The 25,101-nt window shown below is 37.3% G+C and overlaps 1 protein-coding gene across 3 annotated transcripts; it reads left to right on the top strand.

Moving 5' to 3' along the window:
• The first annotated feature begins 1,657 nt into the window (after nt 1-1,657).
• LOC104240842 (NAC domain-containing protein 76) lies at nt 1,658-5,181 on the top strand. Of its 3 annotated transcripts, none has more exons than XM_009795735.1 (4): nt 1,658-1,729; nt 2,476-2,694; nt 3,687-3,958; nt 4,477-5,181. In XM_009795735.1, the coding sequence occupies exons 2-4, from the start codon at nt 2,520-2,522 to the stop codon at nt 5,035-5,037; spliced, it is 1,008 nt and encodes a 335-aa protein (XP_009794037.1). In that variant the 5' UTR covers nt 1,658-1,729; nt 2,476-2,519; the 3' UTR covers nt 5,038-5,181. The 3 variants fall into 3 exon arrangements, with proteins under 3 accessions (XP_009794037.1, XP_009794038.1, XP_009794036.1); XM_009795736.2 differs by having other exon boundaries at nt 1,666-2,182; nt 4,486-5,181; XM_009795734.2 differs by having other exon boundaries at nt 1,666-2,182.
• Nucleotides 5,182-25,101: the final 19,920 nt, after the last annotated feature.

Below are 25,101 nucleotides of genomic sequence, written 5' to 3'. Positions count from 1 at the left end.
ACATGGCAAATAATAAATAGCTTAGCATGATGTGTTGTACATGTCAGCGCAACTGGTATACACGCTCTGCTGGATGTGTGTATTAGTACCCATTTTTTCAAGTTTGAGTGTTCAAATGGAAAAATTCAAAGTTTGTGTATCGACTTTTAAAAACCCTATAAATTTAAGTGGCCAGGAAGCCATTTTCATTATTCATTAGGTTTAAGTTATACTCCTTCTATTCTATTTTATGTGATGGTGATTAATTAAATATTAAATTAAATAGTGAAATAAAAAACTTCGTAACTTACAGCATAAAATATGTTATGATATTTATGTGATAAAAAAATCATATTTTCTTTTTGAATAAAATTATCAAATCTAAAATGTAGTTATTTTTAAATATAAAATAGCCAATCTTTTGAAACTAATATAAAAAGAAAACTACTGCGTAAATTGAAAAGAAGTATACATTATTGTAAGTGCAATTTAACCTATGATAACATGTTATTTAATTATATTTTTAAATTATCAGATCATATTTGTTATAAATATCAATTATTTACAGATAGTTTAAGTTGATAATATAAAAATATTATACACCGTCAATACACAAGTCTTGAACTCTTTTCCTTTAACATGGCACGGGGGGAGGCAAGACGGGAAAGAGATAGCGTATGAATCCCTTTTTGTCTGAAATGAAATAAATTAATTGAAGAAAGGAAAACGAAGGATGACTAACATCCAGCTCCATGAGGTGATATTTTAAGGACATTAAGACCTTGGGTTGTGCATCTTTTGTTGGATCCCGCGGACTTTGAGGATATTGCTTTCTTTTTCATTCAGCGCTCACGTGTATTTCTATGCCTCCAATTAATCAACTAAACAGCTGACTCCTAAAAGCTGAAATTAAGAGTCAAAATGACAATTTTTTTTGACGCATTTGGAACAAATTATTCTTATAATTCTCTGACCAATGATTTTTATTCCTTTTCTTTAAATCTTCTAAGCCATGCATAATCAGTAAATTATCAATTGATTTCTTTAAATCATAATCTTAAATTGGTAAAGTAGTTTCACTTGATACTACAACAATTCTTAGACCAACATTACAAAATAAAAATAAAAAATATTAGAAGTTCTTTATATTTTTTAATTGGCATAAAAATCTCAGAAATAGGCCGGCAGGATATTATTCCTTTATTGCAGAATGTAATCTCCCTTCTTGATGAGTTAGTTAAAAAGAAAAGGCAGAAGAGATAAACGCAAAGAGGTCAAGAACTGAAAAGGGGAAAAAAAGAAAGAAAAAGAAAGCTAATATAAGTGTGTCAATAATAAGAGGCCAGTTTAAGTGTCTTTTATTGCGTCTATAATACCTTACACGATGAACCTGTCATTTTGTATTAAAATTTATGATCCTCCTGTTCTAATACGTAACCCAAATACTCAATGCACGATTAAATTAATCAATCTCCAGGTAAGTGTTCCTGTCACCGTAAAGGAAAATGATAAGTTGGAAGATTAAATTAAAAAAAAAAAGGAAGAAGAATGGAAATATACTGTAGTATATGTAAAAGGAAGAAAAAAGGAATTTATTCGTCTTTGACTTTGACTGTGCATGGCTAAAGGATATATTGAGAGAGATGACACAAACAAAACAATATTTACAGTAGTTGAGCAGATTTTCATCACTTATATGCGGCGAATTCCAGGAGGGGGTCTCCCATTCAACGACATTTTCCAAAGTCTGGTAGTAATTTCTTCCCTTTCATTTCCACACCATAATTCACACGAGACTACTATACGTAACATCCAATTTCATTGTTCACATAACACCACACTTCATTCCTTATTATTCTTCCTAAGTTTTTAACATTCTCGGTCCAGTTTCTCTCTCCATGTATCATTCACCCTAAAGATCTGATCGCAGTCTTTTCATTCATTCTCAAAATATATCTTTTTCCTTCATCTCAAATTTTAGGAAGCAAAACTTTCTTTCTTTTCAAGTTCGAACTACCTAGACCATCCTGTTGCTAACACTTTTTCCTCGTTTTCACTGAGCGAGCAAATAATATCCCCTCAGTAGACTGTTGGAAATTTTGGCGGAGTAATATCACACTCTTAATCAATTATATTCTCTTGAAGACAAGTGAGAAAAGTATTTTTCTTTAGCAGTGAGGATCAGAGACTAACTATTGATCAAGTTAGTAGCGAGTCGTTTCTTATTCTCTTTATTTTGATTAGTAAAGCACTTATTCGTGGCGCGCGAAACTAGCCCGTAATTTTGCACTTCTCTTTTCATTCATGAAAAGAAAGATATCGATCCCCCCTTCGTGCATGCAGTCTGCAGTCAGATTTGAGCCTGGGGGGGGTGGGGGGGGTGGTGCTTCAGTCATATTACATATAAAATTAGTTTGCCTTTTTCACATGATCTCCCGTTTTATTTCTAGTTGCTCTAATATGTTGCTTTGCTCGTATACTCTGTGCGTCTTGCAGGATAGAATATACATTTAGCAATTTGGAGTGAGGATATCGGCATAATGATGTCGGGAGCAGGAAATGGACAGCTTTCAGTTCCTCCAGGGTTTCGTTTCCATCCCACAGATGAGGAGCTTCTTTATTATTATCTCAGGAAGAAAGTCTCATACGAAGCAATAGACTTGGACGTTATTAGGGAAGTCGATCTTAACAAACTTGAACCATGGGACCTCAAAGGTTAGTACATTTTCCTATTTTACTTCTTGCTTTTTCTGACTATGCTATGCTACAACTACAATTATTTGTATCTGAACAATGGTAGCAGGACTTAAGTTTTTTTCTTAATAACAAAAAAGCTAGAAAGCGCACGTCAATTATTCATTCATGCAGTTAATATTGTGGATATGTCAAGGGAAGAATGTGGAGGACGTACTGTACTGCCTCCTCATTCTACAGCCTCGTATAACTTTCTTTTTTCAGGTAATTAACCTAAAAGGCAAACAAGGCATAAGAATAGTCTCCTTCACCTCTACATTTAAATCTTCACCATTTAGGGAACTTATTTAGTTAGATAATGCTGGGAAAGTCGGTAGATCAAGTTAATCCATAAAGCACTCCTTTGATTTATGAATAGAAAGCGGATTTGATCATAAAGATGAGATTTCTCTGTCACCAAAAATGTATTGTACTTCAAAAACATAAAGAATCTCCTATAATTACCAAAACTTCCAAGGATCTAAATCAACTTCTTCTAAAGATCAACAAAGCACAAAATCATACACAATGACTTTATAATTTTATAGGGGAAAATATAAAAAACCAGATAAAAAGATGATTTATTTAAGATTTGGCTTATATCCACACCACACAGTGCAAATAAATTTTTACAAAAAGAAATATCATACAGAAAATGGAGCTATAATACCATGACCAACATATGTAACTTTTTAATATCAATAAACACGTAAGGTTTACCTAACCCCACCTGTGCCAGTTGATTAAGAAAGGGGGAATAATGCAAGTGCTATCTCAAATTGGCCCACTTCTTGTCAATATAGATGCATAAACATGTAAATATTTACTCAAATTAGGTTAATGTGGTGGATAAGTTGACTGTATTCTGCAGCCTCGTCTAAGCATATTTTATCAATATATAATAGTATAAGAATAGCTTGCACGCACGTTTATCCACACAAGCATATGCTAAATTCAAAATTGATGACATGCAGAAATATGTAGAATAGGATCAGGTCCACAGAATGAATGGTACTTTTTCAGCCACAAGGATAAGAAGTACCCAACAGGGACTCGAACAAATAGAGCCACGACAGCTGGATTCTGGAAGGCGACAGGGCGGGATAAAGCAATCTACCTTAGCAACTCCAAGAGGATTGGGATGAGGAAAACTCTTGTATTTTACACCGGACGCGCACCTCATGGCCAAAAGACTGACTGGATCATGCATGAGTATCGCCTTGATGACAACACTGCTGAAGTTGAGGTACTTAGTAACTTCCCAATACAACTATGTTTTTACTTTTTGGTCATCACACATCTAAATGGATTCAGCTTTTATGGGTTCATACTATTTGTTGCAATTTTAATAAAATGTTACTTATAAATTTATGCTCTCCACCGAAAGTTATGTGTTCGATTGAAATAATACCTATAATGCTACATCCGCCCCTGATCCTAGTTTTTGAGTAGTGTATAGTCATGTTATGTCTTGGCCGTTCCTCTCTCTTGTCAAGTTTGATTTTTTTTTCTTTTCAAAACACGTTAAAATATGTTTTTCTTCTTTTGGATGACAATGGAATTTGAATCCAGAATCACATGACTGCTCTAATATCATGTAAAATTATGTGACCATGTTGTCTAAATATTTAATATGTTAAAGAGAGCTGACTTTTAATTAATTAATTATATATGCCTCAAAACAATTTGATCTCCTTAACTTTTCTGTAGAGTAGGGTATACAAGAAAAGGGATACTAAATTTTACATTTCAATATTGTTCAAGCCATTGCAGGAAGATGGCTGGGTTGTTTGTAGGGTGTTCAAGAAAAAGAACTACACTAGAGGTTTCCAACACGAGTTGGGTGAAGATGATCAGGAGCAACAGTTACATTTTGTGGATCATATGAAGTCTGGCAGTTCTGATCCAAAACAGAATATGCAACAACCTCATCAACAAGCCTGCTACGACTATGCGTCCAACTTTGATGGTTCAATGCACCTCCCTCAACTGCTAAGTCCAGACTTATTATCAGTCAATCCATGTCCTCAGCTTCCTTTGAATGCGAACATGAACCTTAATGAATGTTCGCATCAGAACTTATTGAGGCTAACATCAGCAGCTGGAGCAGCAGGTTGTAGCAGCAGTACTTTCAATATTATTCCTCAACACGACAAATTTAGTGGCGATTGGTCTTTCTTGGATAAGCTTCTTGCTTCACACCAAGGCGCACTGCAATCTCAAGCAGCTATCGGTGATCATTTGGTTAATCCCACAGGCACACAAAAATATCCAGTGTTCCATCACCATGGACTTGATCCTGACCTTTTCAAATTCTCTAAGTAGTATATATACTACGGCCAGAGTTCTGTGGCTGTTCTGAATTTTTTTTCTTTCATTTTTTTTCTTGGGTTTATTTCAGAGTTCTTTAAATGTTAACCAGAAAACTTAATCTCCTGTGTTGTGTTTAAAAGTACTTCATTCATTTTATTGTTGTGTGTCGAATTTGACTATAGAGTGTTTAACATGTTAAATTTAACTTTTCCATTATATTAAAAGCAATAGAGGAAAAATATATATTAAAGTACTCCTTCCTTTCCAAATATGTGATATGTTACTCGCAAACCCACACGCAAGTATACATGGTCGTATAAGTAGTAAAATGATAAATCGAGTGTTGAACCCATAGAGACTTATATTAACTACCCACTAAATTCACCATATCAATCAGAGTTCAAAAGTGTGATTATACTAAACAATAATTTTAACTAGTAACTAAATTCTCAAGCAACAAAATGGTTGTTGTATATTCAGTAGAGACAAATATTCCAGCATTGTGATCGATTCACCAATCCTATTGTGCTCTCGTTAACTCTCCCTTTCATACAATACACTCATGGTTGCTAATTAATCGAACAATTGCTCTCTTAGCTTTCTCTCGAAGTACTACTCGCATATTCAAAACAGATTAACGCCTATATTCATATGGAATCAATCTATTAAGAATGCATTAAGATTACAATAAATAATTAGGCACGGTGGCTAGATATATTTCTATCCTAACCACAAACCCCCCTCCCTCCACCCAGAGTTAAGATCATGCTCTCTTCAATTATTCTCTAATCTAAACATAGCTTTCCCAAGCATATCATAGATAGTAAATAGAACCTAACTGTTGGCGAGACAATTAAGCAATTACTCATAGAATAGAAGAAACAGCCATATATTGGTGAATTGTAATTAAGCTTAATTCAACTTTAAACAACAATATTCATGGCTAAATCACAACCCCAGAACTATGGGTTTTAGGCACTTATGATAATATCAAGACAATTTCACAAGTGTTGAATAATTGAAAATACTAAGAAAAGATGAAGAAAACTGAGATATCCTCGCCCCCGGATGTTCCTCGTGCATATTTTTTCCTCAAAATAGAGTCTCCCGTCTCAAAATAGACTTAGTCTTGCTTTTACACGCGTTGGGTAAGTCTTGGGCCAAAATAACCTTGTTCCGGGCAAAATTGGAGAAGTTCCCGTCACTAGAGCCCAGGGTAGCGTGAGGAGCTAGCCCTAGCGCTGGCAAATTGAAGTTTCTGTAAATTGCGCCACAGGTGCGCCCCACGCTGCCTGTGGCGCTCAAAATCAGCATTTTCCACCTTTTCTCCGTTTTGGATCTAATCTCGCACATTTTGCTCCCTATTGCCTCCGGATGATCCTACAAATAAAAATACCACGAATTGACATAAATCAATACATTTTACATCCAAAATCCATGAAATACAAGTAAAACATGAGGCGATATACATATAAATAAATATACTTTAAGCTAAATATTTATAACACATTATTATTGAGCACATAATTTAAGAAAGAAAGAACTAAAAATAGTTATAAGTATTTGTATGACTATAAATCATCTTACCAAGGATAATATGATAAGTTTAAAATTAAATTGTTTCTAAATATAGAAAAGTTATCATTCTTTTTGGGACAATCACTAAAAAGAAAAGTATTTCACATAAATTGGGACAAGAAATTAATAGGTTAAAGCTAGTTTCAAAGAGAGTGTATACGATCAAAACCGGGCTTGCCCTTTGAGACTAGAACATGATAGGCCAAGGTTCATCCTTGTAAGCACGTTATTTTTGCCCTATATGAGAATTACTCCCAAAAAATTCAAAAATAAAGTAATTTTTCTTGGTGTGCAATTTTGTGATATTTTGAATAATTATTTGTATTTGTCTGTGCATGTTTATTTGTTAAATTAATAAAAATACAAAAATATGTCGCATGTTGCATGTAGGATTTAATTCTACAATTGTTAGTAATTAAATTTGTTTTACAAAAAATAAAAATTACAAAAATAGGCATCGTTTGCATTTTTAGCATTTAATGTCCAAATATACAATTTTATGCTTAATTATTACTTAATTGTGCGTTAATTATTATTGGGAGTTAATTTGCACTTTTATAACTTAATTTAGTTCTTAATAATAGTTTAAGTATTTTTATAATTTAGTTTTAGAAAAATAAAAGAAGAAAAGAGAGCAAAAATATAAAGAAAGTCGGAATTGGGCCTCTTCTTCGATTTCAAGCCACAGGCCCAAATAAAAGACCCAATCTTCCCAAATGACCCAGTCCATTTCGAACTGGGTTGACCCAGTCCATAACCTAACATCCTATTGTCTTACATTTTACAAAAAAAAACAAAACAAAAAAAAGAATCAAAAACCCTAAAACTAAGAGATCCGCCCCCCCTCTTTCTTTCTTCTTCTTCCTCAAAGCTTCAAGCAAGCAACCATGGCAGCTACCCTTTCCCCCTCTGCCTCACCTTCGCACACACGCACAATTCCTCGTCGGACCACCCAAATCGACCCCCGTCCGCCATTAAAACCAAACGACCACCTTCAAACTTCGACATCCATGGTTGTCCCCCCCCCCCCCCCTTGTTTCTTCGTTGTCTTCTTCACCACGTCCAGTCATGGACGACCTCAAACAGCCCCAAGCAGCCATGAACGAGCAGCAATGACTCCCAGCAGCTACACCATCTTCGTCGCGTCCAAACAACCATCGTCGCAGCTGTTTCTGCGTCATCCATGTCGCTGCTGCTGCGTCCTTTTCTCTTCGCCATTGCTGCTGTTTTTTGTCCTCCATTGCTGCTGTTTTTTGTCCTCCATTGCTGCTGCTTTTTGTCCTCCATTGTTGCTACGTTTCCACTGCTCCATCGACGACGAACAGCTCGTCGACCTTCACCAAACATGCTTGCCGTTGTTGCTGTTTTTTGCCTTCATCTTCTCCATCGAAAATCTCCAGCTGCTTCCTCATCGTCCAAACACGCCACTGCTGCTACTGTTTCTTCTCCTCCGAGCTGCTGTTCCTCCGCCATGGTTGTCGCTGCTACTACTTCAATTTTCTTCTGCTGCTGCTCGCGTTTCATGGCTAGCTGCGGGCTGCTTCATCTTCTCGTCGTCTTCGTCGTCATTTGTTCGAGCTTTGGTCGAGGCTCAGACAGATTTGTTTACAATCAAAGTTCGTCGTTGATTCATCTCCGGTTAGTTGTTTTTGAGTTTTATTTTGTCCATATTTCGTTTTTATATTTCTCGAAGTTAAAATCGTTAAATATTTGATTCTTGTTTTGTTCGTTGTTCATCGTTGAAATAATTTTCTAGTTTGTTCATGTGTTTTGTTGATTTTAATTTTCAGATTCAAATGGTAAATTAATTAATTTGTTTTTCATGTTTATTTCATGTTTGTTTTATTGTTTAGGTAAGATTTTGTTAGTTTGATGTTTGTTAGATTCAAATTGAAATTTAATTGATTATTTCTTCAATTTGTTTCATGTTGTTATATATTTTCCAGAAATTATTAATGTTGTTTGAGTCATTTAATCCGTCATGTTTGTTGTTTTAAAAAAAAATATGTTCATACTTTGTTTGGTTGATCTTGAATCCGAAATTTGTATAGTTTGATTTCTTGTTTATCATTTATGATTATTTCTTGAATTTGTCTCATAATCTTGTTTAAGTTTAATATAGGAATTGTTGGTTGTAATGTTGTTAGAGTTGATTTTAAGTTCAATATTATTGAATTTAGAAATCTAAATATACTTGTTTGATTGTTGTTGTTGAATCTGAAAATAGGTTTGTTTGTTGCTAAAAATATTGTTCAATCAAATTTTAGTTGTTCTTTGTTGTTCAATCATGTTCATGTGATTTGTTGTTGAAATGTTGAAGAAATCATGTTCATGAGATTTGTTGTTTGAATTTATGTAGAAATTGGTCATATTGGCTATATTTTGGTTGAGTGTGATTAATTGATTTGTTATAGCTGATGGGGTAGTTTGGTAATTTGCAGTACGTTCAGAGGTAGTTTGGTAATTTAAATAAGGTCGGAGGGGTAGTTTAGGTATTGTACATTTTGTAATTTTTTATGTAAAGCATGGGGACAAAATGAAATGGGGTGGGTTGTGATATAATTGTTTAATATAAAGGGGGGACAAGACAAAATTTAGTGGGGGGAATCTTGTATTTGTTTATGTTAGGCATGGGGGACAAAATATAATGGGGTGATGTGATATGTTTATTTAATGTAATGGGGATGAGTGGGAAGATAATGGGTTTGGTAGAGAAAAAGTATTGATTTTAATTGATTGAAAGATTTATGGGATGGGTTATATATAGGAAGTCTTGAAACAAGAAGACACACAGAAAAGAACACACAGATACGAGAGAATACACAGAGGAACTAATCTGAATATAGAGAAGAACATAAAGAAAATAAGAGAGAGAGAAAAAAAGAGCTGAATATTTAAGAGAGAGAAAAATTCCGAAAAATATTCAAACTTTCAAATAAGAAAAAAACTAAAAAAAAATATTCTGCTTTCTTTCGTTGTCTAAAATCAGCATTAATTGTTGTTGTTTCATAAAAGTTGGAAGCATTTGTTTTGGGATTACTACTTCACCGTTCTGTTACTGGGTTGTTACTGTTGCTGGGCTGTTGTTGCTGTGTTGTACTGTTATTGCTGCTGATTCTCATCTTCATTTTCTTTTGCTTCCAATATCAGGTACACAACTGAAAAGCTGGTTATTGTAATCCGAATATGAAGCATGAATACGAAAAATGAAGAGTTGAAATTCTGAATTAGCTTTAATTATATTCTGATTTTTATTTGTATGTACAAATTATTTAGCTTGCAAAAAATCAGAATCATGTAGCTATTTAATACACATAGTGGAACATTCGACGATAGCTTAACAGTTGAACTATCTGCATATATTGCCTAAATAAATAAATGGTGTAGTAACTTCGTCGAGTCAAAAATCAAACGAATAGGCCATCTAGTAGGAACTTGGTAGAAATATTGTTTAGAGTAAATATTATTGGTTAATTTCAGCATGTAAATAAATTAAGACATTTTTTATTTTATTTTGTAGAGACAGATTTAATAGAAAATAATGTAGGCATTTTAGGATTGTCTTTTAAAAATAAATGAGATGAGCCTCGCCCAATAAAATGCACCAATTGCGGGGCCCTCAATAAATGTTTAATTGAGTATTTAGAATTCGGGATGGACTGTTTAGTGAATTCCACGGTCTTACCCATAAATAATAATACGTTAATCGCTTTAGGCACGATGTTAATAATAATACATTCTTAAACACGGGTGCGCATTTTTGCGACCCAAATCCAAATCCCAAAACATTGAATAAAATGTGTTCCGGATTGCGGGTGCATTTCATGTGACGTAATCCAAAGACATGTTTTAAACAATGTTCACATTCTTGTAAAAATAATAATAATAACAATAAAAGCGGTTAAAAGTTAAAATTGCACTATAGTTTTTGAACATGTATTAAAATCAGATATTTTAGCCATTACAACAGTTTAAGCGACCGTGCTAGAACCACGGGATTCGGGGGTGCCTAACACCTTCCCTCGGGTCAACAGAATTCCTTACTTAGAATTTCTGGTTCGCAGACTTCATTTGGAAAGTCGAATATTTTCCTCGATTCGGGATTAAATTGGTGACTTGGGACACCCTAAATCTCCCAAGTGGCGACTCTGAAATAAATAAACAAATCCCGTTTCGATTGTCCTTTAATTGGAAAAACTCCCTACGCCCCTGGCGGAGGCGGAAAAAGAAGGTGTGACAGCTCTGGCGACTCTGCTGGGGATAAAGAGTTCCAGAACCACTGGTTCAGGGTTCAAGAATTCGAGCTTAAAATAACTGTTATAGTTGGCTTTATTTTTTATCTGATTTTTACATGATATATGCCTAATGTGCTAAATGATGCTTTTACCGCTTTAATATTATCTGAATTGTGTATATAAAACTGCTACGAAACCCTTCTTCTTTCTGAGTCTTCCGAATTTATGGTGTACACGTGCGCGTGGCCCACCTTTCTGTTAGAAGTCATACCAAATAAGACGAAGTTGGGACAAGTAACTAGGCCGGGCAGACTTTCGTGCTCCCGGTACGTTGCCCCCATTTCGGCTCAAGCTGTCCACTTGGGTGAGCCAGGGCTAGAACAATATGCCTCAGGTTTTTTCACTTAGAATAACTCAGCTTCATGCCGGATCCTTAGTAGGAGCGATTGTTTGCATCACGTGCATTTGACTTTGGAGGCTCAACACAGGGGTTGGGTCTGTCTAGGACAGGTGTACCAAAAAAAATGAAAATGACCATCCTGATGCATCTTACTTGCTGCTACTTGCGTATTTATTTGATCCGGATTTGTGTGTTGACTGACTTTTGAATATCAGGAATAATATTTTGAAATTAAAAAAAAGAAAGAGAATTAGCGGTTAGGGAATTGATTGTTTATTTTTGAAAAAAACCCAATGCCCAAATACTATCAAAACTCTGCCGAAATTTTGAGAAAATGAAAAAAAAAATTCTTATTAGTTTGTTTTTAAAAGCAAAAGAGAAAAAAAAATCAGTTGTTCTGTCTTATTTTTTTTTAAAAAAAATATAACAAAAAATATAAAAAGGAAAATAATTTGTCTTACCCTGAAAATGACAATGAAAAAGAGTCTTACTTTTAAAATAGTTTCATTTATTTGTTTCTGAAAAATTCAAAATGAAAATGAAAAGAGTCGTGCTTTGAAAGTGGTTTTGTTATTTGTTGCTGAAAAAGAAAAAAAAATCCTGTTTTAAAATAGTTCGGTTAATTGGCCCGAACTACGCGGGTTTGATTCTCACCGGATGTGAGATACGTAGGCAACCCTCATCGGGTCCAACCCCCCTTTTTTGCTAAAATAGCCAAAAACCAATAAATAAATAAAAACGTGTCAAAATTTTTTATTTTGTCATAAATAAGTCTAGTGGTGTCCAACCTCCCCTTTTGCTAAAAATAGCCAATAAAAAACATGTCAAATTTTAATTTTGTCATAAAGAAGTCGGGTGACGCTGTTTTATCAAGACATAGCCGAATGTTCCCGAAAGGGACGCCGGAAGGCTGACTTTGCATAAACAGCCACCTTTGGGTCATGTTAATAATAATACATTCTTAAACACGGGTGCGCATTTTTGCGACCCAAATCCAAATCCCAAAACATTGAATAAAATGTGTTCCGGATTGCGGGTGCATTTCATGTGACGTAATCCAAAGACATGTTTTAAACAATGTTCACATTCTTGTAAAAATAATAATAATAACAATAAAAGCGGTTAAAAGTTAAAATTGCACTATAGTTTTTGAACATGTATTAAAATCAGATATTTTAGCCATTACAACAGTTTAAGCGACCGTGCTAGAACCACGGGATTCGGGGGTGCCTAACACCTTCCCACGGGTCAACAGAATTCCTTACTTAGAATTTCTGGTTCGCAGACTTCATTTGGAAAGTCGAATATTTTCCACGATTCGGGATTAAATTGGTGACTTGGGACACCCTAAATCTCCCAAGTGGCGACTCTGAAATAAATAAACAAATCCCGTTTCGATTGTCCTTTAATTGGAAAAAACTCCTTACGCCCCTGGCGGAGGCGGAAAAAGGAGGTGTGACAATCGTCATGTTATATCGAACCATAGTGCAAAGATAGATCGCCGAGCTCATGACCCCGAGACCGAGCAAGATAGAAATCGAGAGAGATCGAGGGGAGGTTACCGAGCCAAATAAGAAAAGCCAAAATATCCGCAATAGGGCGGGGATCACGACGGAAATCGCGACACGTATCAATAAGAGGCCGATTAATTAGCCAATCATGAGATTTCTTATCTCATATAGAATTATATTAAGAGTAGGATTCCCCTACTATATAAAGGAGGTCTGATCATTTATAAAAGGCGTCATATTCACACAATACAAAGTAATATACTATCATTTTCTAGATTTCATTATCTTGTTATTCTGTTCATAAGCCAGTTTAAACATCTTTAGTTTAAAGGTGACTGAACTCGAGGGCCAGGGCTATTCAATTCTTGTGATTTGCATTTACTCTTTTATCGTCAATCTCAATATTAATTATTCTTCTTAATTTGTACAAAGTTACATCATGTGTCCTTAAAACCGCGTATAAATTCAATTGTTATCCGATTTTAGGGTAAACAGTTTGGCGCCCACCGTGGGGCTTAGGATAATAGTGATTACCTAGTACATACTTTCGTGACACACACTATTTTACACATGTTCTTTGAAGTATCTTTGATTAAAGGACTAAAAAATATCGAACTCTCCATCAGCACCCCAACATATTGACAATGATTTTGGCTGCCACAACGAAAATGATAACATTGCACCAGCGAATAATGTACCCTCGGTTGGCCTCGATGGAGTCCCGACTATAGATCCAATCGATGTTAGTTCACATGTAGCCATCAACTGAAATTTTGCTATCAATATCGAAGGCAGCGTTCGCGGGGATGCTCGATCAACCACTCAGAAAACATGTGGCAATGAAGATGGTTGAATAAGCCTGCGGGTGATCTTTGAAATGTTACAGGCTAAGCAGGCAGCAATAGCAAAGCTCTAAAACCAGAATCACACACCAAGCAGGGTCGAACTTGAGCCATCCCAGGAAGTTGTACACAGGGTCGAATTGGTTTTAAGGAAATCGGGGGAGAAAGAATCGGAGACCAATTCTACTATCATGAAGATACTCGAAGAACTGACAAAACGAATCGATTCTAGGGAAAAGAAGATTGAGGAAAACGACAAGAAAGTGGAAACTTATAACTCCACGGTCGACCAAATCCCAGGGGCATCGCCAATATATTGAAGGGACTTGATTCCAAAAAGTTCATACAAAAACCTTTTCCCGCGAGTGCGGCTCTGCCAATCCCCAAAAAGTTTCGCATGCCCGAGATTCCTAAATATAATGGGACAACCGATCCGAACGAGCACGTCACCTTTTACACATATGCTATTAAAGGGAATGACCTAGAAGATGATGATATCGAATCTGTCCTCCTAACGAAATTCGGAGAGACCATGTCGAAGGGTGCTATGATATGGTACCATAATTTACCGCCTAATTATATTGACTCATTTGCTATGCTTGCAAATTCTTTTATAAAGGCACACGCCGGGGCCATCAAGGTCGAAACCAGGAAGTTGGACCTTTTCAAGGTAAGGCCGAAGGACAACGAGATGCTCAGAGAATTTGTGTCTCAATTCCAAATGGAATAGATGGACTTGCCACCGGTCGCCGATGATTGGGATTCTCAAGCCTTCACTCAAGGTCTTAACGATCGAAGTTCAGTGACTTCACAATAGTTGAAGCATAATTTGATAGAATACCCAGCTGTCACTTGGGCCAATATGCACAATTGATAGCATTCGAAGATCAGGGTCGAGGACGATCTCTGGGTCCGTTTATCCTATCAGACTCGTCGATAGAATCAAGAGGGATATTGACCAAGAACCATGGTTGAATAGAGATCGATATCAACCATATAATGGAGACCGTAGGAGCAGCAGATCTGGGAGAAACTCTCCACGAAATGAAAGAAGAAATAACTGAGGCCCAAGCTCACAGGGACTCATGAGCAAGAACGGCTTCGATATATCTATCTGTCCTAAAGAGGAACCACGATTATCGGAGTACAACTTTAATGTTGATGAGGATTGTCAGCATTTGAGGGAAGAATTATCCTCATTGTTCAACAAAATGACCGAGCTAAGAATCACCTCAGAAATAGGGACTCCAAAAAACAAAATGAACAAAACGAAACCCAACACGTCATCTATATAATCATCGGAGAGGTTGATGTTCCTCAAGGTCCGATGATAAAATGCACCAAAGTATCAATCACAAGGGAAAAAGGGACTTGAGATTACTTACCACAATGAACTCTATCTTTCAACGCTAAGGATGCAGAAGGAATTATGCAACCCCATAATGATGCGCTGGTAATTTCTGTACTCATGTATAAAACTCGAGTTAAACGTGTGCTAATTGATCCAGGTGGCTTACCCAACATCATTCAATCGAGGGTCGTAAAACAACTCGGCCTACAGGTGGCCCTAGTGCTAAACAGATTCAACTTGGCTTGCGAAACTACTAAGGGAGAAATAATGTTGTTGGTAAACGTAGCCGGTACTGCCCAGGAGACAAAGTTTTATGTAATTGAGGGGGACATGAGATACAACGCCCTATTCGGAAGACCATGGATCCACAACATGAGGGTCGTGCCTTCGACCCTTCACTAGATATTAAAACTTCCAACACCAGAGGGGATAAAGACGGTTTACGAGGAACAACCTGACGCAAAGGAGATGTTTTCCTTCGATGAAGTAATTCCAGTATTAACACTCTCATCGACAAATGACTCAGGTTCGAAAGCAGAACATGAAGCCAAATAGCAATCATCGATGTCAGCCTCGACCCAACCAGACAAGCAAGGGATTGACGAAGATGATGACTACGGGATTCCTCGATCCATTATCGCCCCAATGATTTTGATTCTACCAAATCAATGGTCGAAGAGTTGGAGCAGGTCATGCTGATCGAACATTTTCCCGATCAAAAGGTATACTTAGGCATGGGTTTAACTCCTGAGCTCAGGAAAAAACTCGTTCAATTTCTTAAAGCTAATATGGATTGTTTTGCTTGGTCCCAACTCGATATGACATGGATCCTACCGAAGATCACTACTCACAAATTGAGCTTGGACCCGAAGTTCTGTCCGGTGAAACAGAAAAGGAGATCCCAGTCTGAGATCAAGCATGCCTTCATCAAGGACGAGGTAACTAAACTCCTTAGCAAATGTAGTAGTAGTTCCTAAGAAAGGGAACAAACTAAGAATATATGATCGAATCCACGGCCAGCCACGAGATTATCAGTTTTCTCGATGCCTATTCAGGGTACAACTAAATATTGTTAAACCCAGGTGACCAAGAAAAAACCTCTTTCATCACTAAGTATGGCACATACTGCTAAAACGTAATGCCATTTGGATTAAATATTGCTGGTGCCACTTACCAATGACTAGTAAACCGAATGTTCGAATAACAAATAGGGAAAACCATGGAAGTTTATATTGATGATATGTTAGTTAAGTCCCTGCGAGCAAAGGACCATTTAAAGCATTTGCAGGAAACCTTCAGGATATTGAAGAAATACAATATGAAGCTGAATCCAAAAAAGTGTGCGTTCGGGGTCGGGTCCGGTAAATTTCTCGGATTCATGGTATCCAACCGAGGGATAGAGATCAACTCCAGCAAGATCAAAGCTATCAAGGATATCACGGTAGTGGATAATGTGAAGGTTGTACAAAGGCTAATCAGGCGCATTGCAGCCCTAGGGCGATTCATCTCGAGGTCGTCCGATAAAAGCCATCGATTTTTCTCATTGCTGAAAAAGAAAAATAACTTCACATGGACCCTATAATGCCAACGGGCCTTAGAAGAACTTAAGAGAGACTTATCGAGCCCGCCATTGCTTCACACGCCAAGGGCAGACGAACGACTATACTTGTATCTGGCAGTATTAGAAATAGCGGTAAGTGGAGTCCTAGTCTAGGAAGAGCAATGTACGCAATTTTTGATTTATTATGTTAGTAGGACCTTAGGTGAGGCCGAAACTAGATATCCTCACCTAGAAAAATTGGCACTCGCCTTGCTAAGTGCCTCTAGAAAACTGAAACCATATTTTCTCTATCATACTCTATGTGTTGTGCCAACCTACACTTTATGAAATATAATGCCTAAACCCGAACTCTTATGGCGATTGGCCAAATGGGTCGTGGAAATTAGTGGGTACGATATCGAATATCAACCCTAAATAACAATTAAATCCCAAATTTTGGCAGATTTTTTAGCCGACTTTACGCTCGCCCTAATACCCGAAGTCAAGAGAGAGTTGTTGGTATACTCGGGAACATCTTCGGGAATCTGGACCCTCTTTACGGACGAAACCTCAAACATAAAGGGGTCCGGACTTGGCATCATTCTGAAGCCACCCATAGGAAATATAGTTAGACAATCTATTAGAATTGTAAAATTAACTAACAACGAGTACGAATATGAGGCCATGACTGCAGGTCTCGAACTGGCCAAAGGCTTGGGGGAGGAGATGATCGAAACTAAGTGTGACTCCCTCCTTGTAGTAAAATAGGTTATGGAATGTTCGAAGTAAGAGAAGAACGAATGCAAAGATACCTAGACAAGTTACAGGTCACATTACATCGGTTCAAAGAGTGGACTTTGCAGCACATGCCTCGAGATCAAAATAGTGAGGCCGATGCCTTTGCAAACTTAGGATTTTTGGTCGAAGACGACGAGCCCAACTCAGGGGCAGTCGTACAACTCATGAGATCAGTAGTAGATGAAGGTCACGCCAAAATAAACTCCACAAGCTTAACTTGGGATTGGAGAAATAAATACATAGAGTATTTGAAGACCGGGAAACTTCGCTGAGATTTAAAGGAATCGAGGGCTCTGCACTCAGGTAGCCCGATTTATCTTGTCTGACGATAGAACCTTGCTTAGGAGAATGTTCGATGGTCCGTTAGCAATATGTCTGAGATCGAGAGATACCGAGTACGTTTTGAGGGAAGTCCATGAAGGCATATGCGGGAACCACTCAAACGCCGAACCATCGGTTCAAAAGGTAATTGGAGCTGGCTATTACTGGGTCGATATGGAAAAAGATGCGAAGGAATTTGTGCAAAAATGTGATAAGTTCTAAAGACATGCTCCGATGATTCATCAACTCGGGGAGCTAATGCATTCGGTTTTGTCGACATGGCCATTCATGAAGTGAGGGATGGACATTGTCAGCCCTATTCCATCGACACTAGGTAAGGCTCAATTTGTCTTATTTATGATTGACTATTTCTATAAGTGGGTTGAAGCACATGCATACGAGAAGGTAAGGGAGAAGGAGGTCATCGACTTCATTTGTGACCACATCATATAGCAGTTCGGGTTACTATCCGAAATTGTATGTGACAACGGAAAACAATTTATCGGCAGTAAAGTGACCAAATTTTTCGAATACCATAAGATCAAAAGGATCTTGTCAACACCTTATAACCCTAGTAGGAATGGACAAGCCGAATCGACCAACAAAACCATAATCCAAAACCTTAAGAAAAGGTTAACCGACGCTAAGGGAAAATGGAAAGAGATCCTGCCCGAAGTTCTTTGTGCTTATCGCACAACTTCGTAGTCTAGTATCGGGGCTACCCCGTTCTCATTGGTATCAGATTCCGGTCGAAGTTGGGGCGCTGAGTATCAGATTCCAATATGAAATAAAGGAAGCAAATGATGAGGTCATGAATACAAGCCTGAAGCTATTGGATGAAAGGGGTGAAGCTGCCCTTGTTCGATTGGCCATCCAAAAGCAACGAATCGAAAGGTATTACAATTGAATGGCCAACCTTTGATACTTCAATATATGGTACTTAGTACTAAGGTAGGTCACGTTAAACACCCATAATCCAAACAAAGGGAAATTGGATCCGAACTGGGAAGAGCCATACCAGATTCTTGAGATCATAGGGAAAAGGGTCCAATAAGCTCAGAATGATAAACGGAGAGTAATTACCAAACAATTGGAATGTAACTCATCTTAAACGATATTACTGCTAAGGTACGATCCCATTTCAATTCTTTCTATTTTTGGACTATCATTTGCAGGTGATCGACAAGGAGCAACACGAAGCCTTTAAGTCTGAAAGCATGCGTTGCACTCTTTTTCGTTGAACCATTTTTGACCCAATTGGGTTTTTTGGAAAGGTTTTTAACGAGGCAACAACGGATCGTGGTAACCTAAAATCGAAGGCCGATCACGAATCAGTGTCAAAGACAACACTAATAGTATCTGATGTTCCTCTATAATCAACCTCGAATACTTGGGGGGGGGGGGGCATTACCCTCATATGTCAACTTTCTGCGAGGAAATTACTTCGTAATAGAAGGGTCTCAATAGGTAAGATTTGTTGTAAAGGCCAAACGGTCAAACGAACCATGCCCATATAGGTTGCTCGATCCCTGGCATGAAACATGTACGCATGTGTAACTATTTTTCACAAGAATAAAGAGAAGTGCTTTCCTTGCAACTATCTTATGTCTTAGAAAATATTTCCACTTTACAATTTCGTACTTTCAATCTTTTAAGGAAACGAGCTCAAGGGCCAATTATAACCAGAGTTCAGATGATCACCCCCACACTAGGGGACTGCCATCTGAAAAATAAACTCGAATAGATAAAACTATTAATTATCAAGGGCATAAGACCTCTCACGCAACAACCAAATTTTAAAGATCACAGCCATACCCACTCGGAACTGTTATCTTAGGAAAGCCTAAATAACTCAGGAAATCAAGCTCACTGGGCTATGCCTGAATTAAAAGTCTACGACTACATTAACACAGCTCAGAGACGTCTTAGAACTATAACAAAAAATAGGCCTTCAAGATTTCCATAATCAGTTTTAAAGGCTGTCACACCTCCTTTTTCCTACCACCCCCAGAAGGAGATATAAAGAAGTTTTTTCCAATTTAAAGTGACAATCGAATTGGGATTATTTATTAAAAATTCAGAGTCGCCACTTGAGGTAATTTATGGGGTCCCAAGTCACCGGTTTAAAATCCCGAATCGAGGAAAGACTGACTCTATTTTACAGTCCGCAAATACAGAAATCCGGATAAGGAATTCTGTTAATCCAGGAGAAGGTGTTAGGCATTCCCGAGTTCCGTGGTTCTAGCACGATTGCTCAAATGTTATTATTAGCCTATTATCTGATTTTAATACATGTTTTAGCCTATGGTTCGATTTTAACTTTATAGCAGCTTTTATTCATTTTTAGGAAGATTATAACGTCATTTAAAATATATCTCGAACCACGTCACATAAATGCACCCGTAGTTTGCAACACATTTCATATAACATTGTTGAGATTTGGATTTGGGTCACATAAATGAGCACCCGAATTTAGAAAGGTAAATTATTAAAATGACGCGCCTAAAGCAACTACGCGTTTGCAATTTCGCAAGGGCCATGGAAATTCAATTAGGTGGAACGCCTCGAATTCTAAGGATTAAAACAATATTAATTAAGCGAGGGCCATGCATTTGAGATTTTATTGGGCACGACACGTCTCAATTCCGATTTTAAAGGGAATTCAAGCTAAACTTTTGAGGGCCATAACTATGTCTTACTTAATACGGCACACCTCCAATCTACTTTTAAAAGCCTAACTAATTAATTAAGAACGGTTTATAATTATTTCTAAACTAGAACCCAAACTTAATTCATTTAAGCAAACGGACTACCATCAAACGAAATCTGGTACATTTCAAAGCCTGGGCCTGAAGTGAAGCCCAGTAGCCTATCAAAGCTGCAAGGCTACCAAATTGGAGCCCAACTCTGAGGGCATACCACCATCACAAAGCTGAGACTCAGGATCGAGTCCTTTTAATGGCAAAAAGCATACATTCGAATTCGGGATTGAAGCTGACCCCCATATCGATTTTTACCCAAAATAAAGCAAACAGAGTAAGAGGTGAAGCACCACTAAACCATAACACCCTTTTAAAGAAAATCAATTCTTGAATTCAGGTGCTCTAATGATACCAATTTCATAGTATGACACTTTGACTCAAAAGCCCAAACTGACTTAAAACCATAACAAGAGAGTTTGAATTCAATTAAAACTCATAGGTCCCAGATAGATTGATACTGTACAACCATGATCCTAAATAATAAGTTCAGTAACTTAAAATCCAAACAAATCTATAGGATCATATATTGACTTGGAAGCCATTCACTCCATACTTCATGAAATAGAATACTACGTGATCTTTCAAACAGCAACACTCAAAACTGGATAAACTTCAACATGAAAATTTCTGATTTTAGAATTAGGGACATCAAAAAAAATGAATTCAAGCAAATTTACACAACAATACTAGTTTCATCAGGCCAGAACAACCCTGAAACATGCTCAAATTTGCTGAAATTTCTATTACACCAATTCTCTACCACTTATACATGTGATCGGACATTTCAAATTCGTTTTAACAAAGAAAATGGAACAGAGCACTTGTCCAACACCATAAAAGAAATCTAAAACTGCAGTAAACAAAAACTAAACAATTCATATAAAACTATTTGAGTCATCTTCAATTGCAAAACAAACTCAGCTATATTTTTAACCAAACTCCATGCTTTTCATATATGAAAACATGTTTACAACCTCACATGCCATTCAATGGTTCAGAGGCATACCTGAAAATGAGAAATAAAATAAAGAAGTGCAGAATCAGTGGATAGCAGTAGCAGAAAAGAGCCCAGGATCAATAGTAAAACAGTACCAAAAACCAAACCAGCTCAAAACCAGTTTTTAAATCCCAAAGATCAAAACCATTTTATACTCAAATTCGGGAATTTGTAGTTTTCAGGGGTTCTAGCTAATAGAGAAGATCAGAAATCTAGAAATCAAGCTAAATTTGAGCAGTTTTTAACCAAGAAATGCAAGGAATTCAGTGTGGTTTCAGAATTATCTCCAGACTTAGCTGTTTTTGTTTATCCAGGATTTTTTTAAGTCCCCCTTGAGCTTGAAGAAAAGGTGCCTTTATAGGCAAGGTTTTAGGGCTGCAACAATGCATTTTAGTTTTGCACCTCAATCCTTTTGAAATTTCGTTTTTGCTTAAGTAACCTTAGCTCAAAAAATCAGTTTTCATTTAGGTCCCAATGACACCTTCCCAGAAACTTCCCAATCATTTACTGAGATTCCCCTAGCCTAAATTCCTAAACTACCCCTTAGGACCCTATTATTTACCCCTAGGAACTTATGGGTCGATTGACCCAATGGTTCAAGCTAGCCTGATTCTAACAAGACCTGGGCTAATCCCTTTTCTTTGGGCCCAGGTCCAAGTTAGAAATTCAGAAGAAACAAGAAAGTAGAAAAATGAAGGGCAATTAGGATTTCAATCAGCCCTTCGAACCAAATGCTCTCAATCGGCCCAAGACTAAAGAGAACAATCAAACAAACTAACCTAACGAATCCAAACAAAACTGAAGAAGCTAATAACTAACATTAATCCTAACTTAAAAGAAACACATGCAGTGATGATTTTGAGAACACAGAAGAAAAATAGAAGAAAATAAGAAAAATGGAATAGAGAAAATAATAGAAATACCTATCAAGCCAGGCGAACACAAGTCTTGAACTAATCTTCAAAGAAACCTTGATTTTTGGTCGAGATAGACCTTAATCATATGTTCTCGACTGAAAACACACGACTAAAGTCGATTTCAACCTCAAATCTTTAATGACCTCGCCAATCAGCTCTTTTCGGGATTTAAGGTTAAGCTTCGATCTGAAATTCGAGAGGCTCCAGGATGATTCGAAGGCAAGTGGTTAGGGTTTGGAATGAGGGGGACTTGGTGGTCATGAGGTGTAATTTTGGTGGTGGACGGAGGTGGCGCCACCAGTCTCGAGGTGGGGGAAATGGAGGCGGCGCTTAGGGTTTCTATCTCTGAAGAGGGGTGGAGTCGAGAGAGACGATGAGAGGGGGGGGGGTTAAGGGTTCGGAACATTATATATTAAAAGGCCCTCAGTTCTTGTCCGTTAGATTGAAAGAGATCAACAACTCAGATTTGGGGATAGCAAAACGACGTCGTTTGGTTCGTGCCTGGGTTTGGACCGGGTTAGGGGCGGGTTAGGGCATGGTTTGGACGGGTTCTATAGATCTGAGTTTGGGCCTGAACTAATTAAAATGAAAATGGCCGAACATCAAATTCAATTCCCTTCTCTTTTCAATTTCTTTTCATTTTTCCTAATTTCTTTTAAATTAAAATTAAAAATAAACCTAAATTAATTCCTAATCAAATTATCCTATAAAATTAAATTAGCTAACTCGAAATAATAATTACCACAACTAATTAAATACCAAATTAAAGAAAACTACCAAATTTCGAAACTAAAAATTAAAATGCAAAAAATAAGTTATATTTTTTTGTGATTTTTCCATTTTTATAAAACACTAAATTAATAATTAATTCAAGCATGCAAAATTAGATTCTAAATGCAAATGCAGTGTATTTTTTGTATTTTCATGAATTAAATAAAATAAACATGCACCGACAATATGCAAATAATAACAGAAAATGCCACAAAAAATCCCCAAAATTGTAAACAATGGATTTTTTTTTGAATTTATGAGAATAATTCATATAGGGCAAAAATCACGTGCTCACAGCTGCCCCTCTTTGCCCGGAAACACGAAGAGTTTTCGTGCAAAGATAAAGTGAGCGAATACGAGCGATTTTTGCCCGTTTGAATACTCCGTGGGAAGCATTTTGAAATATTTTACCGCACCCTACTTCCGAGGTTGCCTACATATCCTTGGCTAAAAAGGAATCAGGTCAGTGTAGTTCAGGAACGTTTGGTAGCTGGGACTACCATGAAGCTGTGATTTCATTGTTGTTGCTGCTGCTGCTACTGCTTACTGAACCCCTTATTACACCATGATAAAATAAAAAGAGGCTAGACTAGACTATGATCTATGCACTACAAAATCCTATCTATATCTTCAAACTTGCTCTTGTGGTTCTTGTTGCCTTGTTGACTTGTATTCTCCCAGTGGAATCCCCTTGTTGCCGCATTGAATTCTAATCTGAGTTGTTTTCCCTTTCCCCAGGTGGATGCCTGACTGCTGAAACTTGAATGTATTCCCTTGTTCTCCAGGTGGGCTCCTGATTGCTTAAGCTTGAATGTATTCCCTTGTTCTCCAGGTGGGCTCCTGATTGCTGAAACTTGAAAATGTATTTCCTTGTTCTCCAGGTGGGCGCCTGATTACCGAACTTGAAATGTATTCCCTTGTTCTCCAGGTGGGCGCCTAATTACTGAACTTGAAATGTATTCACTTGTTCTCCAGGTGGGCGCCTGATTTCCACAAAATAAACAAAACAAAGAAAACTTCTGCCCGAGTTTGACATGTTACCAAATATCACTAAGAACTTGAAACCTGAAACTTGGACTATACTCTCTTGTTCTCCAGGTGGGTGCCTGATTATTGAACTTGAAATGTATTCCCTTGTTCTCCAGGTGGGCTCCTGATAGCTGAACTTGAAATGTATTCCCTTGTTCTCCAGGTGGGCACCTGATTGCTGAAACTTGAAAATGTATTCCCTTGTTCTCTAGGTAGGCGCCTGATTTCTGAACTTGAAATGTATTCCATTATTCTCCAGGTGGACGCCTGATTACCACAAAATAGACAAAACAAAGAAAACTTCTGCCCCATTTTGGTGCTGGGCGCATCTGTGAGTGTTAGTTGAATCATGTTACCAAATATCTCTATGAATTTGAAAGCTAAATCCCATGATCTAGGAGGGTCCTGAAAATCAAATATCAAGTCCTATCTTAAGAGTGACAACTTTTACTGCTGAATTATACTACCCTACAACAAAACTTACGCTAAATGTTGTTATCTAATTGAAATCTTAAAACTAAGTCCCATTATTTAGGAGGGCCCTGAAAACTCCTAATTGAATCCTATCTCAAACATGCAAACTTTGAAACCATCTTACATTCCTAGGGGTACATTTATGCTAAATTTTACTACTCATGATTATTTTGAATTTTAAACTAGGTCCCATTTTTTAGGAGGGTCCTGAGAAATTCAAATTAAATCCCATCATCCAGGCATGATGAGAGTTTACAGTCAAACCTGTTTGGTGCTCGCCTTTCTTTACGGAGGGTTTCCCCAAAACAAACGAAACTTTCTGCCCATGTTTCAATCAAAGAAAAGTCTTGTCAGTTTAAACTGTGGTGGTTAGTTTGTGGCATTCTTGCTGAAAGTGGCCTCCCCATTGTCGTGCTTTGTTTTGACTGACTTCCCCTGAACTGGCCAAGAACCGTTTGTCTTTCCGACTGACTTTCAAACCCCATGATCTTGGATGAACCGAGTGTTCTATATCCAAACCGTTGTGTTACTTCTCTGACCCATCTGTTTG

This window comes from Nicotiana sylvestris, chromosome 6 (genome assembly GCF_000393655.2).
Source record: "Nicotiana sylvestris chromosome 6, ASM39365v2, whole genome shotgun sequence".
NCBI classification, from domain to species: Eukaryota; Viridiplantae; Streptophyta; class Magnoliopsida; order Solanales; family Solanaceae; genus Nicotiana; species Nicotiana sylvestris.
Note: the sequence above shows the minus strand (reverse complement) of the source record. Positions and strands in the feature narration are given on the sequence as shown.

Coding starts and splice junctions, on each gene's coding strand:
- LOC104240842 (XM_009795735.1), top strand. CDS start 2,520: ATGATGTCGGGAGCAGGAAATGGACAGCTTTCAGTTCCTCCAGGGTTT. Junction 2,695..3,686: donor TGAACCATGGGACCTCAAAG/GTTAGTACATTT, acceptor GATGACATGCAG/AAATATGTAGAATAGGATCA. Junction 3,959..4,476: donor ACAACACTGCTGAAGTTGAG/GTACTTAGTAAC, acceptor ATATTGTTCAAG/CCATTGCAGGAAGATGGCTG.